The sequence below is a fragment of the Plecotus auritus genome, assembly GCF_963455305.1.
Source record: "Plecotus auritus genome assembly, chromosome: 3".
Lineage (NCBI taxonomy): Eukaryota > Metazoa > Chordata > Mammalia > Chiroptera > Vespertilionidae > Plecotus > Plecotus auritus.
In genome coordinates, this window is record NC_137772.1 from 15,619,287 (window position 1) to 15,637,956 (window position 18,670).

Sequence of the window (18,670 nt, forward strand, 5' to 3'; positions counted from 1 at the left end):
TCTTATCATCAGTCTTTCCATCACCGCATCTGCATGTGTATTTTTAAAATGGATACCCCTCCCAATTTAATAACAGTAGGTGCCAATGTTCAAGGTGGTGTGTAACTATGAAAGGTATACAAGGATTGGGAAAGTCGGTCATCATTTCCTGGTCCCCTTACATACTGTGCAGTTTACTTTATTGCAGTTCATATTAAGGTCATTGTGCTGAAAATAGAAAACAAAGAATAAAAATTAACATGTAGAAACCAAGAGTAGAAAGTGGCCAGGGGCTGCGGGTGTGGAAATAGGAAGAGGCTGGTAAATGGGTACAAACTTTCAGGTATAAGGTTTGACGATCTAATGAGAAGCATGATGACTATAATGGATAATGATATTGGAAAAGTGAAATTTTCTAAAAGTGTAGACCTTAAACATGTGCTCACAAAAAAACAAAGTTAATTACATGAGGTGATGGATGTGTTAATTATCTCTATGGGAGGGAATCTTTTCAAAATATGGACATGTATCAAAACACTCTATTTTACATGTCAATTTTATCTTAGTAAGCTGAAATTTTAAAAAGTTACTCTTCCATTCATTTTTTCATTGATTCATAGAGAATTATTTTATAAGAGAAAATTTATATAGAATGTTACAGAGGTAGTTGTAGTGAGCCAGCTGGACTGTGTGGGCTCAGGAGGGACCTTGGAACTTAGGAGAGAGAAGGGCAAAGGTAAGGTCCTGGGGGGAAGAAAAGGCGCAGGCCTGCTCCCCAGAGGGACAACACTCAGAGGATATTTCTTTATATATATTTATTGATTTCAGAGAGGAAGGGAGATAGAAAGAAAGATAGAAACATCAATGATGAGAGAGAATAATTGATTGGCTGCCTCTTGCACGCCCTCTACTGGGCATCGAACCTGCAACCCAGGCATGTGCCCTTGATCAGAATGGAACTTGGGACCCTTCAGTCTGCAGGTCAATGCTCTATCCACTGAGCCAAACTGGCTAGGGCCAGAGGATGTTTCTTAAGTGTTTACACGGGTCTGGCATAATTCAGCCTGGAAATAAATAAGTGAATAAGAATATGATCAATTAGTAAAACATGGCCTGTTTGACTGCAAAGGACACATAGAATTTTATCCAGTTTGTGAAATTTCAATAAAAACCAGGTACATTATTGTGATCTGATTAGAGAGTTGAATGTTGAATATCATTCCAATTTATTATTGGCAATGGTGTTTCTTTTCTTTTCTTATTTTAATTTTCATAAAATAATTAGTTGTGGAGTTGATTTGATAATGTTGAAGATAAATAAGATCAAGTAAACTTGTAATATAGATATATTTCTAGATGGGGACAGAAAAATAGTGGTAAGTTGTTTTTCGTACATCTATCTATTTTTATTGAGTGGTTAGAAGGTCCATATGGCATAAAAGTCTTATTAATTACAAATTCTCAAATGCACTCAGCATGATTTACATACTTTTAGTATGAACTTAGTAATATAGACCTCATTTTAATATCTGTTTGGCAATTAGAAATTTTGATCAAGAAAGTAATATACCATTTGATTTCCACCTTTATTTTTTAAAGAATCACTTAAATTTTTTTCATACAGTAAATCTCAAGTATGTTAATCCTCATTGCCTAGTTTCATGGGAGTTTTTTTTTTAAGGTGATGACCCTTTATCATGGGTTGGAAGCCTTTTTTCTGCCAAGGGCCATTTGGATGTTTATAACATCATTCGTGGGCCATATAAAATTATCAACTTAAAAATTAGCCTGCTGTATTAGGTCAAACATTTAATTAACTCATCCTTAATGCCTTGATTTCTGGGGCCTAATGTGGCCCGTGGGCCGGACATTCCCCACCCCTGCTTTAAATGAACACTCACGTGGTATGGACGATGCATCCTTTTCCCTCCTTCACATCTTCTTCTTGTCCTGACAGGATGGCAATGCTCTCTTATCTGTGTTCCATTCACAATTAGAGAACAATGAATTGTATTGAGCAGCCACCACGCTCTTGCTGTGTGCTTCTGCTCACATTTAGAAGACAACACTTCTTCCAATGAAGTTAATTTCTGTCCCAGAATATCGCACTTGTCTGTGCCCTGTCGTTCTCTAACCTGTTAAAATAAAAAGATTGTAGAGAACAGATGGACGAAAGCGTGCCTAGGCCTTTAAGCTATTGTCTTCAGGTCACTCTTTCCAGGAGATGGTCTGCTGGAGTCCATCTCAGGGAGGTAAAATAAGTTCCTGGAAGAATTTAATTCTCGTTCAGTTTTGCCAATTTTCCTACGTGTAGACAAATAATAAACGTTCTATTCCTACAACGTACCTCAACAACCTTATCTTTAACTCTCCTTCCTGTTACGTGGTCCCTCATGAGACGACACAGTTTCCCTTGTTATGCAGTACCTGGGTTCTCCTTCTTCTAGCCTTGATTACAAATTTCAGGGTCTTTTTCCTTTAAGAAGACTCAGCTCAGGACACATTTTCTTCATGGAGCAATGATACACAAATTTGACCTCTAATTATTTTCCTCTCATACTTCCCCCCCACACATACACACTTTGTATTTGTCTGTACAGTTACAATATACAGTCATAAATGGCTCAAAACAAGCCCTAGGCAGATTTTCATCTATCTCATTTTATTTTATTTTGATTAAAAATCTTTATCATTGATAGTATTACATATGTCTCCTGTCTTCCCATTTGACCACTTTTAGTTCACTGCCGTCCCCTGCCCCATGCCTTTACCACACTATTGTCTGTGTTCTTGGGTTATGCATATATGTATACCAGTTCTTTGGTTGATATCTTTCCACTCACACCTTCCCTCTGAGGCTCCACTGTCTGTTCCATGCTTCTGTGTCTTTGGATCTATTTTGTTCATCAGTTTATTTTATAGAAAAAGGAAATAGAGCACCCATCTCATATCTGTGTTCACTCACAGAATAGACAGAATCTAATAACTATCCTGGTATAGGTTTACATGCTTCTTTCAACATGCTTTTATATTGTTAACTAATTATGCATATGAGCATAAATTTTGTGTGGGTGTAAATACATATACACTGAGTGGACAGATTATTATGATCTCTGAACGCATAATAATCTAGCCACTTAGCATATATATATATATGTATATATATATGTGTGTGTGTGTGTGTATGTGTATGTGTATATATGTATATGTATATGTATATGTATATGTATATGTATATGTATATGTATATGTATATATGTATATGTATATATGTGTATATTAGAGGCCCGGGGCATGAATTCGTGCATGGGTGGGAGGATCCGGCCAGCCTGGCCAGGGGGAGGGGACATGGGCAGTTGGCCGGCCTGCCTGCTGGTCGAACTCCTGGTCGAGGGGACAATTTGCATATTAGCCTTTTATTATATAGGATATACACTGAGTGGCCAAATTATTATGTGTTCAGAGATCATAATAATCTGGCCACTCAATGTGTGTGTGTGTGTGTGTGTGTGTGTATTTCATATATATTTGGAGTATTGTTTGCTTTTATATTTAACATATTTTTGTGATCTATGGATGTTAATACATGAAGACCTAATTCAATTTGTTTTAATTATCTGTGTTATTCTATTCTTTAACAATGCTAGTTTTATATATACATTCTCCTATCAAAGGACATTTGTGAGATTTTTTCAATATTTTAATATTGCAAAACGTTATTTGAACAAGTTTTGTAATACCAGGGTTCCTGTAATATGTATACAGGGGAATTCTAGGATATAGGGTGATACATCTTCAACTTAACAGATGTTTTTAAAATGCTCTCCAAAGTGAGATACCAATTCATTCTCCTACTAGTGTTTTTGAGAATTTCTATTTCACCATATTTTTCCCAGCACTTGGTAATCTCAGTAAGTTCAAATTAACCATATCTGTGGGACCATTTATAAAATTTCTATTATATTCTAGTGGTTTATTTTACTACCCCTGAATCAGTAGCACACTGGTTGAATATAGGTTTATAATAAATTTTGATATCAGGTAAGATAAACACTGTTTTTACTCTTTCAAACATTTTCCCCTATCCTTCATTCATCAATATGAATTCATTTCCATTTTGAAGTAGAAAATTAGTTTACTATAATTCAATATTAGAAAAATACTTCAGTGGACAGATATGGGTGCAACCTTATTCTGAGAAAACAAAATTATTTTTTATAAATATAACTGTAAACCATCCTCTCTTATTTTTAATTTTTCATGTGTTTTATATGTTGCTTATCAAGAAGTTACTGACATATTTTCTTTCTTGTGCAGCTCAAGTTTCTTCAAATATGCTGCACAAGTTTTGCATTCCTGTTCTCTTGCTTTTTCTTTGCTCAAAATGCCACCATCCAGGCATAGTCTATATTTATTCAAATGTTAAAGGTTATATGAAGCCTGCTTCAAATACTTCTGGTAAGCCACCTGATATCATATCCAAAGAGTGAATATTTTCTCCATCAAGTTTCTAGAACATCTCTTACTCACATGGAATTTATCAAAAGACCCATAGCTTCCTGGGCCTTTAAGAACTAACCAACTCCCTAGTCCTCCCTACTGTTTATGCTTGAGTCCTCTGTGTTGATTTCCATTCAAAGATCCAGTTTCTACTCAGTTCCTATAAACTCAGGCGACCTCACTATCATGGGTTTAGCCCATTTAATTTTCAGATAGCCTAGTTAGAAAATGATTACTTTTTGTATCTATGGTATCTTTCAAACGTTAACCACTTCCTACAAGCTACACAATTTCCCCCCATATTTATATAGCAAGTATGCTATTTCTTGAATATTATTCTTTAAATCACCTTACTACCTCTACCTAAATAAACCTATATTTAAAGGACATGTTAGATGGACATAGTGGATTGGAACCAGTTCTATCTGCCAAAAGATAACAGGGAGGATGTGGCACTTTGACCTGCCACAAGATAACAGGAAAGATAAAATAATGAAAACAAAACCAAGTTATTACATCCAATTAGGGAGATGATATTTAGCTGAGAACTTTTCTAATAGATTTTTTGGGGAGTGTGGAAGGGTGTCTAGAAATTAGGATTGCGCTTACTAGCATAAAAATGACTTTCTATGTGACATGCTAAAAATGCTTGGAAACAAATATAAAAGAACTAGTGGCCCAGTGCATAGATTTGTGCACATTGAAAGGAAATTAATTAGAAGAAAGAGACATGTGGTAATTACCTTACTGCAAAAAGTTATATGTCAAAATAGTATATACAATATCCTATATAATAAAGAGCTAATAAGCTAATTAGACCGGACAGTGGAACAACCTTCCAGAAAGATCAGTGGGTGGGGGGTGGGGCTGCAGCCAAGGTGGCCAGGGCTGCTAGGAAGCAGCTGAGGCAGCTGTGGCTGAGAGGGCCTACCCTTGCACGAATTTTGTGCATTGAGCCTCTAGTAATATTATAAAATTAAAACACACGTGGGATCGGTGCCAGCGAGAGCTTTATATGTATTGCACATGTGCAGGTCAACATTTATTTTTAAATTGCCAGTGTGTGTCATATGTATCTGCAGGTTGGTTGGACTGTTGGATGGATGGATGGTTGGTCACTTAGCCTTTTATATAGATAGATAAATTTCTCTTTATATGAGTCAAAGATGTTTAATGCCATGACTACCCTTGTTACTTAAAACAATTGTCCTACCACCAGTAATACAAATCTCAAATTAAGAAAAGCACAGATTATATTCATTTACCTGTTTGTTTATGATTTTGGAGGCAGTGTTGTATATATTTAAATATATTGAAGTCCTGTGTACTAGATATTTAGTAAATATTTGTTTGGAAAGTAGTTAGACATAGTTAAGGAAATGAAAACATCAGCAATAACTCCCACATTAATCTACAGACCTGAATCTAAAAATTAATTATCTGCTCATTTGTAAGTATGTTGACTTTTGGAGTTTTGGATTTTTAATTACTAAAATGGGACTTTGAAGACTCACTTTTATAGAGTGGTGTAGATGAATAAACATGACAACCTATGAGAAGGACTGGATCTGTGATTAGCCCATAGACAACGTAGGATCTGGCTGAGAAAGTGAGTTCAGGGATTGGATGGTGTCTCTTACGTTTCTTGCCCTCACTAACTCTTGTGCCTAGTAGCTCTTGGAGAAATTTCTAAACTCTCCAGGCTTATTCTCTTTATCTTATAAAAAAAGGAAAATAATAACAGCTTCCCTCTCTGGGTCGTGATTAAGATTAAATGAGTTAATACTTACTGGGGCATTGTGTCTGGCACATGAAATTTCTATGCAATCATTTTGCTGTTATTATTATCATTACTAACAATTCACGCTTTTCCCCTTGAATGAGGATCAATCAGTGTTAAATATGCTATTTCTTTTTAACTGAAAATAATTCCTTCTCATTGTGTCATAGAAAATAATTTGAGCAGCTATGAATAAAAATGAATTACTTCATTTTTCATTTTCAGATTAAATAGCAACACTTAGCCTTTTAGTTTAGGAATATAACCAAACATGGCTGGTCATAAACATATCTATCTAGTAGGAAGCACTAAAGTGTTGTTAAAATGCAAAATTCTGCAGATTAATACTGTATCATGGAAACAATCTAGTGAATAAGCACTGTGTAGTTTATCGTTCAATCGGTATAATGTTTCAAATTAATTTTAATATGTGAATTTTTGCTTATTCAAAGCAGAGTTTCAAGTGTTTTAAACAATTAGATGGTTTTAATTTTTGTTTCTTTTCCTATTTATTCCAACCTATTTTTTTGAAAGTACTATGTGCAATATGTAAGTAAATAAAGAATACATATATATATATATATATATATATATATATATATATATATATATATAGAGAGAGAGAGAGAGAGAGAGAGAGAGAGAAAGAGAGAGAGAGAGAGAGAGAGAGAGAGCCTAATATTGGCTACTCATATTGTCAGTTATTCTTAGAACCAACAATTGACATGTTTTTAGACATTTGTTTTATATTCATTTAGGTGAACTCCCTATCTGTGCTTTTTCTTGATTGTGAACAATGTACTTTTAAACCAATTAAATGCAATTTACAAAGATGACCAAGGCCTTTTCAGATCACCCTCTAAAAGCTTAAATTAAGTATTGTGACCTGGAATATAGCTTTCCAGAACTCTGGAGAGAATGCATTTAAAAAATAATAGTAATAATTTTGTAAAATGCAATCAGAAAACAATGTATATACATTGGGAGAATCTGGAAACAATACTTACGCAAGCTTTGGAGAGAGCACTTTGCTCACCACACAGAGGAGGAGTGGGGATGGTAAGATGGAGGCACGACAGCAAGCTCTGTGCAGCCAGCTGGTTCTCTGCCCTGTGGATGGGTGTTGAGAGTGCAGGGGAGAAAAAATAATTTGTCTACTCTTTTGAGTTCTTGGCTGAGGGCCCTGTAATAAAGACAGGTTACCAGAGAAAACCAAAGAAATATTTATTAATATGTAACATCTAATGTATGTGTGGGAAATACCCAAAGAAAAATTAGTACCTCCCAGAGGTGGCTTAACTTTCAGGCTAAATACCAGTTTGAAAGGGAAAGGGAAGGGGCGATGTAGGCTTCTTGTGGGAGAGTAAAGATTCTTAGGGGAGATGAATGGGCCCTTAGCAGAACAGATGGGCGGTATGATCCTTTGTGACAGGTGTGTCTGGGTGTGGAGTCAGATTCTAGTCTCTTCTCCTGACAGGAGTCAGGCCTCCCTGGTTGATGACACTCCTGGGGCGGGATCTGTGACAACCGAGTTCCTCTGGGAGGATTGGCTTTAAGCAGATAAGGGAGCTCAGAGAAAGCCTTTCCCTGCATTTGCTGTTTTTCAAGTGCCTACAGATCAAACTAATCTACATGCCAAAGTGGTATATTTTGGGCTGGCATATTCTGCTACTTTCATAAGCTAAGACAAGAAACAACCATATACAACAGAAAATAATGGAAGGAAGAGGATAACATATACATTCTCCAAAACTCCTCAGCTAACAAAACCAATCAGTCAATGTTTAATGTTTAGTTTCTTAACACTTGTATTGAAAAGAGGCTGATTTGTGGCATGTTTTCCATCTCTGGTGGAAAGGCAGCTTATACTCACGATCTAGATGAGCTCAGCCAAGGCCAGTGTGAGTAATGACAGGTGTGGCATTCATCTCACCTGCGGCTCTTGTCCTCATGGCCAGCCCATACTGAGATCCAGCAGGGAGAGAGTGGAAGGGACAGGGCCCTTCATGATGACTGTTCATTCTTCTTTTTACATCCTTCCTTCATGCCACTGGTTGCTGCACTGGTCTGCATTTCCTCTCTGCTTTTAACTTGTTATATCAAAACTGGGCCTTGCCCGGCCGGTATGGGTCAGTGGTTGAGCACTGACCCACGAAGCAAGAGGTCACTGGTTCAATTCCTGGTCAGGGCACATGCCCAGATTGTGGGCTCAATTCCCAGTAGGGAGCGTGCAGGAGGCAGCCCATTGATGTTTCTTTCTCACCAATGTTTCTCTCTATTCGTCTCCCTTTCTCTCTCTCTAAAAACATTAATAAAAACATTTAAAAAATTGGGCCTTATCTTTTTTTATTCATTTAAAACCTAAATAATTCAAGAGAGTTGAAGTCTAATTTTTGGTCTAAATGCTCTGTCTTCACCCAGGTAGTCAACAGTTAGTAATGCTAAGAGTAAAAGCTTATTTTGGCTAGATTATGTTGTTCTTTACAAGGTCATCTTTCATTTAATTAATTTAAAGCAGAAAATTCTAAATTAAAACATATTCTTTATGAATCTTCTCTTTTCTCAAAAATAAAATAATCAAAATTGAACTCACTAGAAAATTGTGCACCAAATAACCAGAAATAGAACTCACTAGAAAATTGTGCACCAAAGCAAATTTGACTACACTGTAAATAATTTAAAGTAATCTGGCAAAATGTAACTAAGGTTGTCAAAGTAGGGGGAAATTACTGTCAAGAGACTATTTTGAAGTTAGTTTGCAAAATGTTTCATAAACGGTGACACTTTCCAAGGAATCCTCATGGCTAGAAGCCATACTCTTTTCTCTTTGTTCTGAGTTTTTCTACTAACTGTTAAAAGCCAATAAACTTTTGTCTTTCTCTGATTCTCTTTGTTACCATTGTTCTTTGAACACGTTTGGCTGTTACTCTTTATTACTTTAAATAGTGTGGCCTTTCCACTTGCCCAGATAAGCTTTCCAGCTGTGTTTCTGGCAAATTTGTTTTTCCTTAAAGATTTTTCCTTCCCCCTGCTGTGTGTGTGTGGCCGTGCTTGCCAATGTGCTTCTCCTGCTTGCAATCTTAGTGTGTTAGGGTGCTCACGGCTGTCTCTGCTGTCTTAGCTCTCAGTGCTGACACACCTGAGTGGACAAAGACTTGCCAGCCTCCTTCAAAATTGCTTTAATGGCTAAGTTTTTCTATTAATAATACAAGAGAGGATCTGAGAATTGAGATACTTCAATGTTAGGAACCTACATCTAAGTCTGTGTCTTAATAAAGGCCAAAAACAGTGATTGAGTTTTATTCAGTAAGTCCTGAGGAGTTATTTCCTATATAAAAGCACCCAATTATAGAGTGCATGAAGTATGTAGAACAAGCTAAGAATGACTGCCACGTCACTGAAAAAGCTCTCTTTAAATGTCCGCATTTTTATAAAACGTTTATTCATCTGGGAATATGTCTCCCTTTTAATGCCTATTCAGGTTTCTTTCTGCTGTCACTCTTGGCTGGAATCCTCTCTCCTCCCTATCTCAACAGGCAGCCCGTTTGACTCAGATAACATCTTCCATCATTCTTGAAATTCAGTGGCTAGGCTGCCTCTTTTCTGGGCTGTAAAACCCAACTACAGCATTTTTCATAAACCAACAGGAAAAAAGATCCATTCCCAATAGACTTTAAAAAAAAAAACATAGCAAACTTTACTGTCAAGATGGAATGCGCTTTTGAGAATTAAGTATCATAGGTAGGGGGGAATTTATATCACCATGGTAAGTGGACTTTACTGTCTTAGTTTCAGTCTCTCTCAACTTGAGGAGCTGTTTAGAGACTCATTTTCTGGGAACAGAAAAAATTCCTTTCTGCTGTGTAAAGTTCATACCGTATAATTTGGACACTAAGCATTTTGTTTTTAAAGTTATAGTTCATTCATTTAAAACAATTCCAATGGAAATACTTACACAGCACTTAAGTAGGAAACTATTGGCTAAGGAGTGAATGATAAATTTAAAAGTATTTTTACCTTTTAAAATGGAAAGGACACTTGAGCATCCTACTTTTCTACTACCGGATTGCTCCTGTATAAGTCAATGCAATATTCATTTGGGAGCAGAGAAAACTGGGGCAAGAACAGCTAAGTGAGTTGCCCTAGGAGCACAGAACAGAATGGCCAGGCTGGGATTGCAGCTCGGCACATAGATCTGAGACTGCGTTTAGTTCATCGTGCTCCATGCCCGTCTGAACAAATAACTGACCATTGCAGTGAGAAATCTACATGATCAGCACTTAATGAACAGTGACACCAACGTGACATTTACCACTTCTTCGAGAGTATGGCTACTCTCAGTAGGGAAAGAGGTTTTGGAGCTGAGGTTCAGTTTTTATGGTCACAAGGATGTTGCCTAGCGCTACTTAAATGTGCCAAGTGCTAGCTCCCTAACCAGAAATTAAAATCAGTTTTGCAAATTGTTGAGCTTATTTTCTAGGAGACACATGCTTCTCTTTTATACTTTTATTCCCTATAACAGGGGACACAAGGAACAAGTCTAAGCAGAAATTAGATACTCGATTTATAGTTTAATATGTAGAAATCAAATTAGTGAGTGAGATAAATACTTTGCTATTTCCTTCCAGTCTTTGTGCTTACATCTCTGCATTATACTCAGTGTTTCTGTGCGTAGTATTATAAAATGGTTAATGTGATATTTAAAAAACAATTGTATTGATTATATCACTTCCAATATAAAATTGGGTTCTCTTTACAGCTTTATCATCAGATTGGCAATTTAGTGGTAAAATCTGGACTTATAGATAATAGGTCCTCAATACCTGGGCTTGTACTAACTTTATTTTTTTAAATATATTTTTATTGATTTCAGAGGGGAAGGGAAGGGAGAGAGAGAAAGAAACGTCAATGATGAGAGGGAATCATTGATTGGCTGCTTCCTGCATGCCCCACTCTGGGGGATCAAGCCTGCAACCTGGGCATTTACATTCACCTGGAATAGAACTCTGACCTCCTGGATCAGGGGTAAACAATCACTGAGCCACTCAGGCCAGGCACTTGTACTAACTTTCTAATGTCCACAAGTTTTTTGTGCAAAATTGGAGTCTCTTCTTGGTAAAACTCAGACTGTAGAAAAACTCACCCCCAGACTTCTCAGCTCACTGCTGTTTTAAGGTTGTTTTAATCCCTTCTCTTTTTGGGTCATGAAGATACAAACCTGTGGCAGGGTCAATTTGTCATCCTTTCAGACAACATATCTCCCTAACAAAACAGAAAACAGGGCTTTCCTTTAACCGCTCTTATTTTTACCCTTAACCAACAGCAATCTGAAACAGTTATCTTATGCATTATTATCACCCTTCACCTCTTATTTTCTTCCTCTATTCTCACAAATAGTAGCAGAGGTTGAATCATGTTTAGCCTTTCCTGTCTATCTAGAAAGATGTCTCAGCACCACCTGTCCCCTCTTCAGGCACCTGCAAACTTGAACCACAACACAGTTAGTTTTGCATATGCCCATGGGAATTCTCCAGGTCAGAATTCTAGTGTATGAGATGGAGAACTAGTCTCCTTGGATTATGGTAATTATAGCCTGTCCCTATCACTGCCGCTGGTGGGACCCAGATGCTTGGGTAATTCATCATTGTCTCTAGTTCCTCCACCACCACACCTATGAGAATGCATAACTCAACCCTTGGTCCCAGCTTTGTCATCTAAAATTGGCTCTATACTAAGTGTCCTTATTTCCTTTCCATTCTCTACCTCCTTTATATAGACTTGCACTGGCCCCTGATTTAATACTCAAACACCTGACTCCATACTCTCATGTGAAATCCCATTTTTGCTCTTCTTTCCCCCTCAAAAAATGGTCCACATTCTTCACTCCTTTATTTTAAAATTTTAATTAGACCACTCTAATTAGGCTTTCAATACTTAAAGATCTGTTTTACCTTCCATCTTAGAAGACTTTCATCATTTCAGTCTCATCTCAGGTACCCCTTCTTCTAAGAGGTGTTCCCTTTTTACCACAATTAAAGTAGTCTTCCCATTATATTATCTTATCTATTATCTTCATAGAATCTATCACAATTTAATAGTGTATTATTTGTATAATTTATCTATTATTTTTATTTTGTTCTTTGTATATTATTGTATTTGTTATCATCTTCAGAGTATGTTACAATTTGATATATTTTCTATTTCTTTATTGCGTTTTCTCCAAATATGTGAAATGCATGAGTGGAACAATATTGAACTCTACCTGCACATAGTTGTCACTAAATACATATTTTGTTAAGGGAAGACCCACTTCTGCCTAGACTCTCAATTACTATGCCCTACTCTGAATATTTATATAAAATAAATAATGACACTTGTTACATTGGAATAATTAGTACGTTCCTTTGGCCTTAGTATTTTATACTATTGCCTCCTCCTGTGAGGCAAGGGGGAAATAGCCAATGTTCTCTGCTACTCTAGTTAATATCTCTGACATTCCCTCCAGCTCAGTAGACTTCACCAGAATTTCTCATTCCAGAACATTTCATTCTCTTCTAGTCTTTATTTTCTATACTATTAAATTTACTGAACAAAATAGCCCTTCCTGAAAACCAGATTTCCCACATCTTTAGAGAAAGATGAATTTACAAGGTCTAATTATATTTGCCCAGGCATCTCTCGTATAACCACGTAACATGTTGGAAATTTTATTCACATTACCAAGATTTTGAAAATATGTTTCTTCATAAAGAAACTGCAAAGTCCAAATTTAAATCAGACTTTATCTAAATTACAATGGGTTATAAGTAAATCCATTTACCTTATTGTGAATAATACTCATCTTGATCCAAGGAGGTGAAGACTCCCTTCCTATTAAGTAAGAAAAACTGTATTTTAGAAGTCATTTGACTATAATGAATGCTCTGTCAGTATGAAATATGGTATGAAATAGAATTGCAAAAGTAAGATGCAGAAGGTAGTAATTACTTTAAGTACCCAGGAGGAGTGTACACAACCTTGAACACCAAAGGAATTTCAAAGAAAGGTTTTTAAGGATATTGAATTCATATTGCAGATGGAGATAGAGAGGACTGAGCCAGAGAGCTATCTCAGTACAAGGTGTTTTCTCTCAGGGAATTGTGACCATCTCTCTCTCTTTCAGGAGACCTACTTAGCTGTTCTGAGAAAATTAGTATCTCTGCAATTATAGATTTTTTTGTTAGATTTCTTTAGAATGACAATAGCACTTGGTGAAACAATGCTCTATATTACTTATAGAAATCTCATAATGCCAAGGCACCAAGATATTTTAGAATATGTTCAATACTTGAAAATGGATCCACATTTTACATCTTAGGCAAAGGTTGTAAGAGTTTCAAATTTAGGATCGTTTCCTTCATCTGTTAGAGCTGTATGTTGTTATTCTTTGCTGGCAATATCACTGCACTGTAACAGCGACTACATGCCTTTGTGATCTTGAAAAACCACCTGTGAGATTTAAGAAATAAGGAACTTTTTAAAGAAAACTTTTTGCAATGTACATGCTCTGAAGTATTTTGTGCTGAAGAAGGTATATAAAGTAATAATGCTAAATTTATCTTTAAGATGAAGTAATAAAATATTGTTCATTAAATAATAAAACATTTCATGTTTTCTTTTCTCTTGGCCTTTTCTTGTCCAATTGGCTCTTATAATTGTCAGAGACATTTGCTATGTTTTCCAGATCTCTTGGTTTTCAATAAAAATTGAAAATAAAAACCTATTGCTGAAATATCCTTTTCTTTGTAATTTGTGTTTGTTTTATTTCAGAGACCTAACACCTTTTTATTTCTCTTCAAATTCACACTAATCTCCACTTTATGTCTAAATAGAATTTGGAGAAATAGAGGATTATAGGAAGGAAGTGTACTTTGCTATGGGATTAGAGGCAATGCGTGATTGACGTAACCCCAATTTGATGTGTCATTTTTCGGAGACCAACTCCAGAAGGGAAGGTCTCCCTGCTAGTCAGGTGCATGCAGGTTTCTACTCTCCTGTGCCTATGTTCGTTGTTCTTCCCTTTCATTGTGATGGTCCCTAGACTTACTCTTCTCCTCTTCATATAATCTATCTCTGTTCTGTAATCACAGCTACTGCCAGAACTGTACAACTTTCAATAAAAATCTTCAGGCAAAGAAAATCCCAGTGACATGTTGTTACCTACTATACCTCTTATGTTACATAGCAGTTCATAGGTTACACATCTCCCCGCAAATTTGATCTAATTAAGAACTAAACCTGTTTGGTTAGTTTTAAGGAAACATTAAATGTTAACTTGAATAGTAGGAATGATAATAAAAAAAGTCCATTCTTTATATTATGAAAGAATTTGTTCTTGATCACCTAAAATTATTATTAGCACCTCTAATTGGTTTTAAATTATGATTTAATGTATATAACTATTTTTATTATATAATTTAATTATAAAATGTTGAAAACAATATTTAATATTACATTAATACAATTTGAAGTTATAGTTCTAAAATTTAAAAAAATTGGAAAAGCCAAATAAGAACTTGTGTTCTTTGCATTTTTCAATATACAGTTCAAAATTTTATCTAGAGTAGGATTGGGTGAATAAAAATCATAACTTAATAATTTTATTGTACATATTTTATATTACTGGACAGGTCATTTTAATACTTTATTGTTGTTTTATTTTGATAAAATTTATTTATTATTATTTTTGTGGGCATATTACTTAGTTGACATGCACAAGAGAAGATGTCTGAGAAAAACCTAGAGAAAGAAAACAAAATTTATTCTTCTATATAATTCCAAATAAAAGTATATTTTCTTTCCATAAGTACTTGCAAAAGCTCTGTTGTTTTATTAAATCACATACACTGAGCTACTTGTATCCTGCACTTTTAGATAAAGGCATACCAATACCTTATCATACCGTGGTCTTTGACTACCCTAAAGAATATATTTTTTTTTATTCCAAGGGTATCTTGAATGTTCATAGAGTTGTTGAGTTTTGGACAACTGGAAGTAGAATTGAGAATCTTCACAGACTCCTGAGCAGGGGTCCTGAAACTTTTTAAACAGGGGGCCAGCTCACTGTCCCTCAGACCGTTGGAGGGCCGGACTATAGTTTAAAAACAAAACTGTGAACAAATTCCTATGCGCATTGCGGGCCCGGGATGAGTTGGCTGCTAAGCAGGACAGGCAGCGGCACAGGGCGGGCCAGATAAATGTCCTTGGTGGGCCGCATGTGGCCCGTGGGCCGTAGTTTGAGGACCCCTGCTCCTGAGGGAAAAGGCTACTGTTAGGGTTAGACAAACCTGACTGAAAATAATATATATCTTAGAGACATAAGAATAATTAAATAGCTCTAACGGGCTGCATTGATGATAATGAGCTGAGGGGATTTTTAACATCTGAACCACGTTTAATTAAATGAATTAACTTATTTGGATTACATATCAATAATGATGTGAGTGATCACTACCCATTATTCTTAGGTATTTTGTGTCTTTTGATTAAGAAAACAAAACAATGGCTTTAATTTTGAATGCTTTTCTTTTCCTTTTTGCTCTCCAGATGACACGAGAACAATACATACTAGCAACACAGCAGAATAACCTGCCAAAGGCTGAGAATGCACAACTGTACCCTGTGGGCATTTATGGATGGCGAAAGAGGTGCTTATACTTCTTTGTCCTTCTGCTGTTGGTTACCATGATAGTTAACTTAGCCATGACAATTTGGATATTGAAAGTTATGAATTTCACTGTGGTAAGTACCACCATGATTTTATTTTACATCTATTGTTTTTGGTTCAAAGACCATCCAACTGTTATTTTTTAATTGAAAGTTATTCATTTTCATCTTTACATGTATGTATCTTGAAATTCCAAAGGCTGTCATATGTAGTCTTAAGACTACATTCAATATGTGTATTCATGAAATACATCTGACATTACTACCTGCCTTTTAAGTGTGGGAAATTTACATAACCAGACAGTACAGCACATAGATTCATTAGAAATTTAGAAAACTTTTAACCAATACACAGGAACTATTGCTTGCTCTACCTGGGCATCTACGAAATGAGTCTGATATTTCATGATAATATTAGATGGTATTTCACAATAATACTAACATCAGAAATCACAAGTACCTTTGAAATTCTTCATATAGAGTATTTGCTTCTCTATATATATACTGCATGTTCAAACCTAAACCTTGGAATTTTGCCTGGGCTGCATGAACCAATGTCTATAATTGTCATCAGATGGTAACCTCATTGTTTTAGTATAGGAATGATAAATAAAAGACAAACTAGAAATTAAATCAATTTTTATGAAGATTAATAACCTAAAATAAAATAATTTTATAATTCATTGATGAATTTAGAATATGTACAATAGACCTATTAGCATGACTTATCTTGAAAAATTCGCTGCATCAGCAGAGTATAGCTTAGTTCAATTTATATTTTCTGGCTAAATTCTTAAATTTCTCTACTCTGCCCTTCAACCTTTTGGCTTTTACTTAGAGACCACAGATACCTTCATAGCCAGGCAGGGACCTTTCACTTGCTGACCAGACTGCTATTGTTCTTTAGAAGTCTGCATCCTCAGGGCAAGAGGAAAGCTGGTATTTAACTTCACCGATCTTCCTATATTGGATGTCATTTTTTTAAAAAATGGGAAAAAAACAAAAAAACCTCTGCTTTATATTGATTTAGCAAGAACAATTTCTTTCTTACTTCACTAACATCTAACTATAAGTTGAAACAGTATCTCAAAGGGCAAAAAGAGCCAACATGGGTCCATAGTATAGGGCACTACGGTTGGACGCAGAAGGAGCCTGCGAGGGCAGGTGGCCTACCCTTCCAGAGAGAAAACAACCACACCTGTGCAGAGCACGATAAAACAGCATATGCTCATAGAGGAAAATAAGCTGAGCAAGAGCTCCATTTCATTCAAATCAGTGCAAATTTGGAAGAGTGTTCATCAAAAATGAAATGGAAGAGAAAACAGGATGGTCAGGAATCAGTATGTTCTAGGATTTGAGAAATTGCCAGTATCCTAGACATGGATACATGTTCAGGGTCACTGATCCAGGCCTGAGCCTGTGGGTGCCTAGAGGTGGATGGGAGGGTCACTAGGCCAGTCCTTGCTTTCTGAGACTCCAGTAATACATCTGAGCCATTCCTTCATCTCAAGACTTGGCTCCGTCAGTCCTGTCCTCTCCTCTTCCCCTACACACGTTTGGAGATATTTTGGCACAAATGTTACTGATTCTACCCCTAGACTTTCTGTTCCTCTGAGCTCTGGGCCTATCTTCTCTTACTAGTGTCTGGGTTTCATTAATGAATCATTTATCACATTAGTAGGGGCAATGTGTATATATCTGCAGATTCTTCTATGCTGTGGTAACCATCAGTCAAACTTGCAATGGCTGAAAGCAGCTTTCTCAACCTCATTATCTTAACCCCCCCTAAAAAAAATTAATAAGAGATAAGAGTAGCTTTTTCTCTAGGTTTTGAAATTCTGAGCCTTTAATTTCCTCTACCAAGAAGCATCTTTCAAAACCTCATGAAAGATGTGATCAACTCTCACCTCAGGGGCTTTGATCCCACTCAGGGACCAGGCCACAGGATTTTTCAGAGTCAAGCCATGTAAGCTTCTCAAGCATATTTAAATTAATTAGGAAAATAGACTTAAATGCATAATTACATGGCTGCATGCACCAGGCTCCCAATGTCTTGCCCCATGCTGAGGCCAAGGCTAGATAAGCCATTCAAGGAAAATAATTGAAACAATCACCTTTGTCCTCAGGATCCACGCAGGCCTCAGGGTGTCTGTCGCATATGGAGCTATCTAATTTGAACCTCAGCTGGCAGAATAGTAAATGCCATCATATTCCTGGGGATGATGAAAAGGAGTCTACTTCCATAGGAGGCTCGATATTTGTATATATAATTTTTAATTTGGGGCATATCTTACGTATTTTGAAATTAAAATTTTACTGTTCTATACCCAAAATAGAAGACTATCCTTCCTTCAGCCATATAAGCTATTTGTAGGCAGCTAAAATAAAAGGAAAGATGAATTTGTAACTACTTCATCAAGTTTATCTTTGTAAGGTAACATATTCCTTGTCTCACTGCAGTAACTCATAATTCAGAGAAATTCCAAATTACTTAAGTAGTTGCTGAATTTAGTGGTCCTGAATAATACACATCAGATTAAGTTGTATGTACTTGAAAAGTGTGAAATAATTTGTAATCTTCTTATATTAGAGCAGTAAAAAAAATCAATTTTATGTTTTCCCTTGTACATTATGATTGTATCTATCTGTAGAGTGAATACCAAAACCACTTGCCACAATATAGTAAGAAGTAGGAAATGATGTGTA

At 36.0% G+C, this 18,670-nt stretch overlaps 1 protein-coding gene across 3 annotated transcripts in view; it reads left to right on the top strand.

The window, feature by feature from the left end:
- The window catches only part of SGCZ (sarcoglycan zeta), a gene marked incomplete at its 3' end in the record, with an annotated part of 649,851 nt that overhangs the window by 428,288 nt on the left and 202,893 nt on the right, over positions 1-18,670 (top strand). For all 3 annotated transcript variants that reach the window (XM_080660708.1, XM_080660710.1, XM_080660709.1), the window contains exon 2: positions 15,845-16,039. In XM_080660708.1, the coding sequence (XP_080516834.1) occupies positions 15,845-16,039 (195 nt within the window). The remainder of the gene's footprint in view (positions 1-15,844; positions 16,040-18,670) is intronic.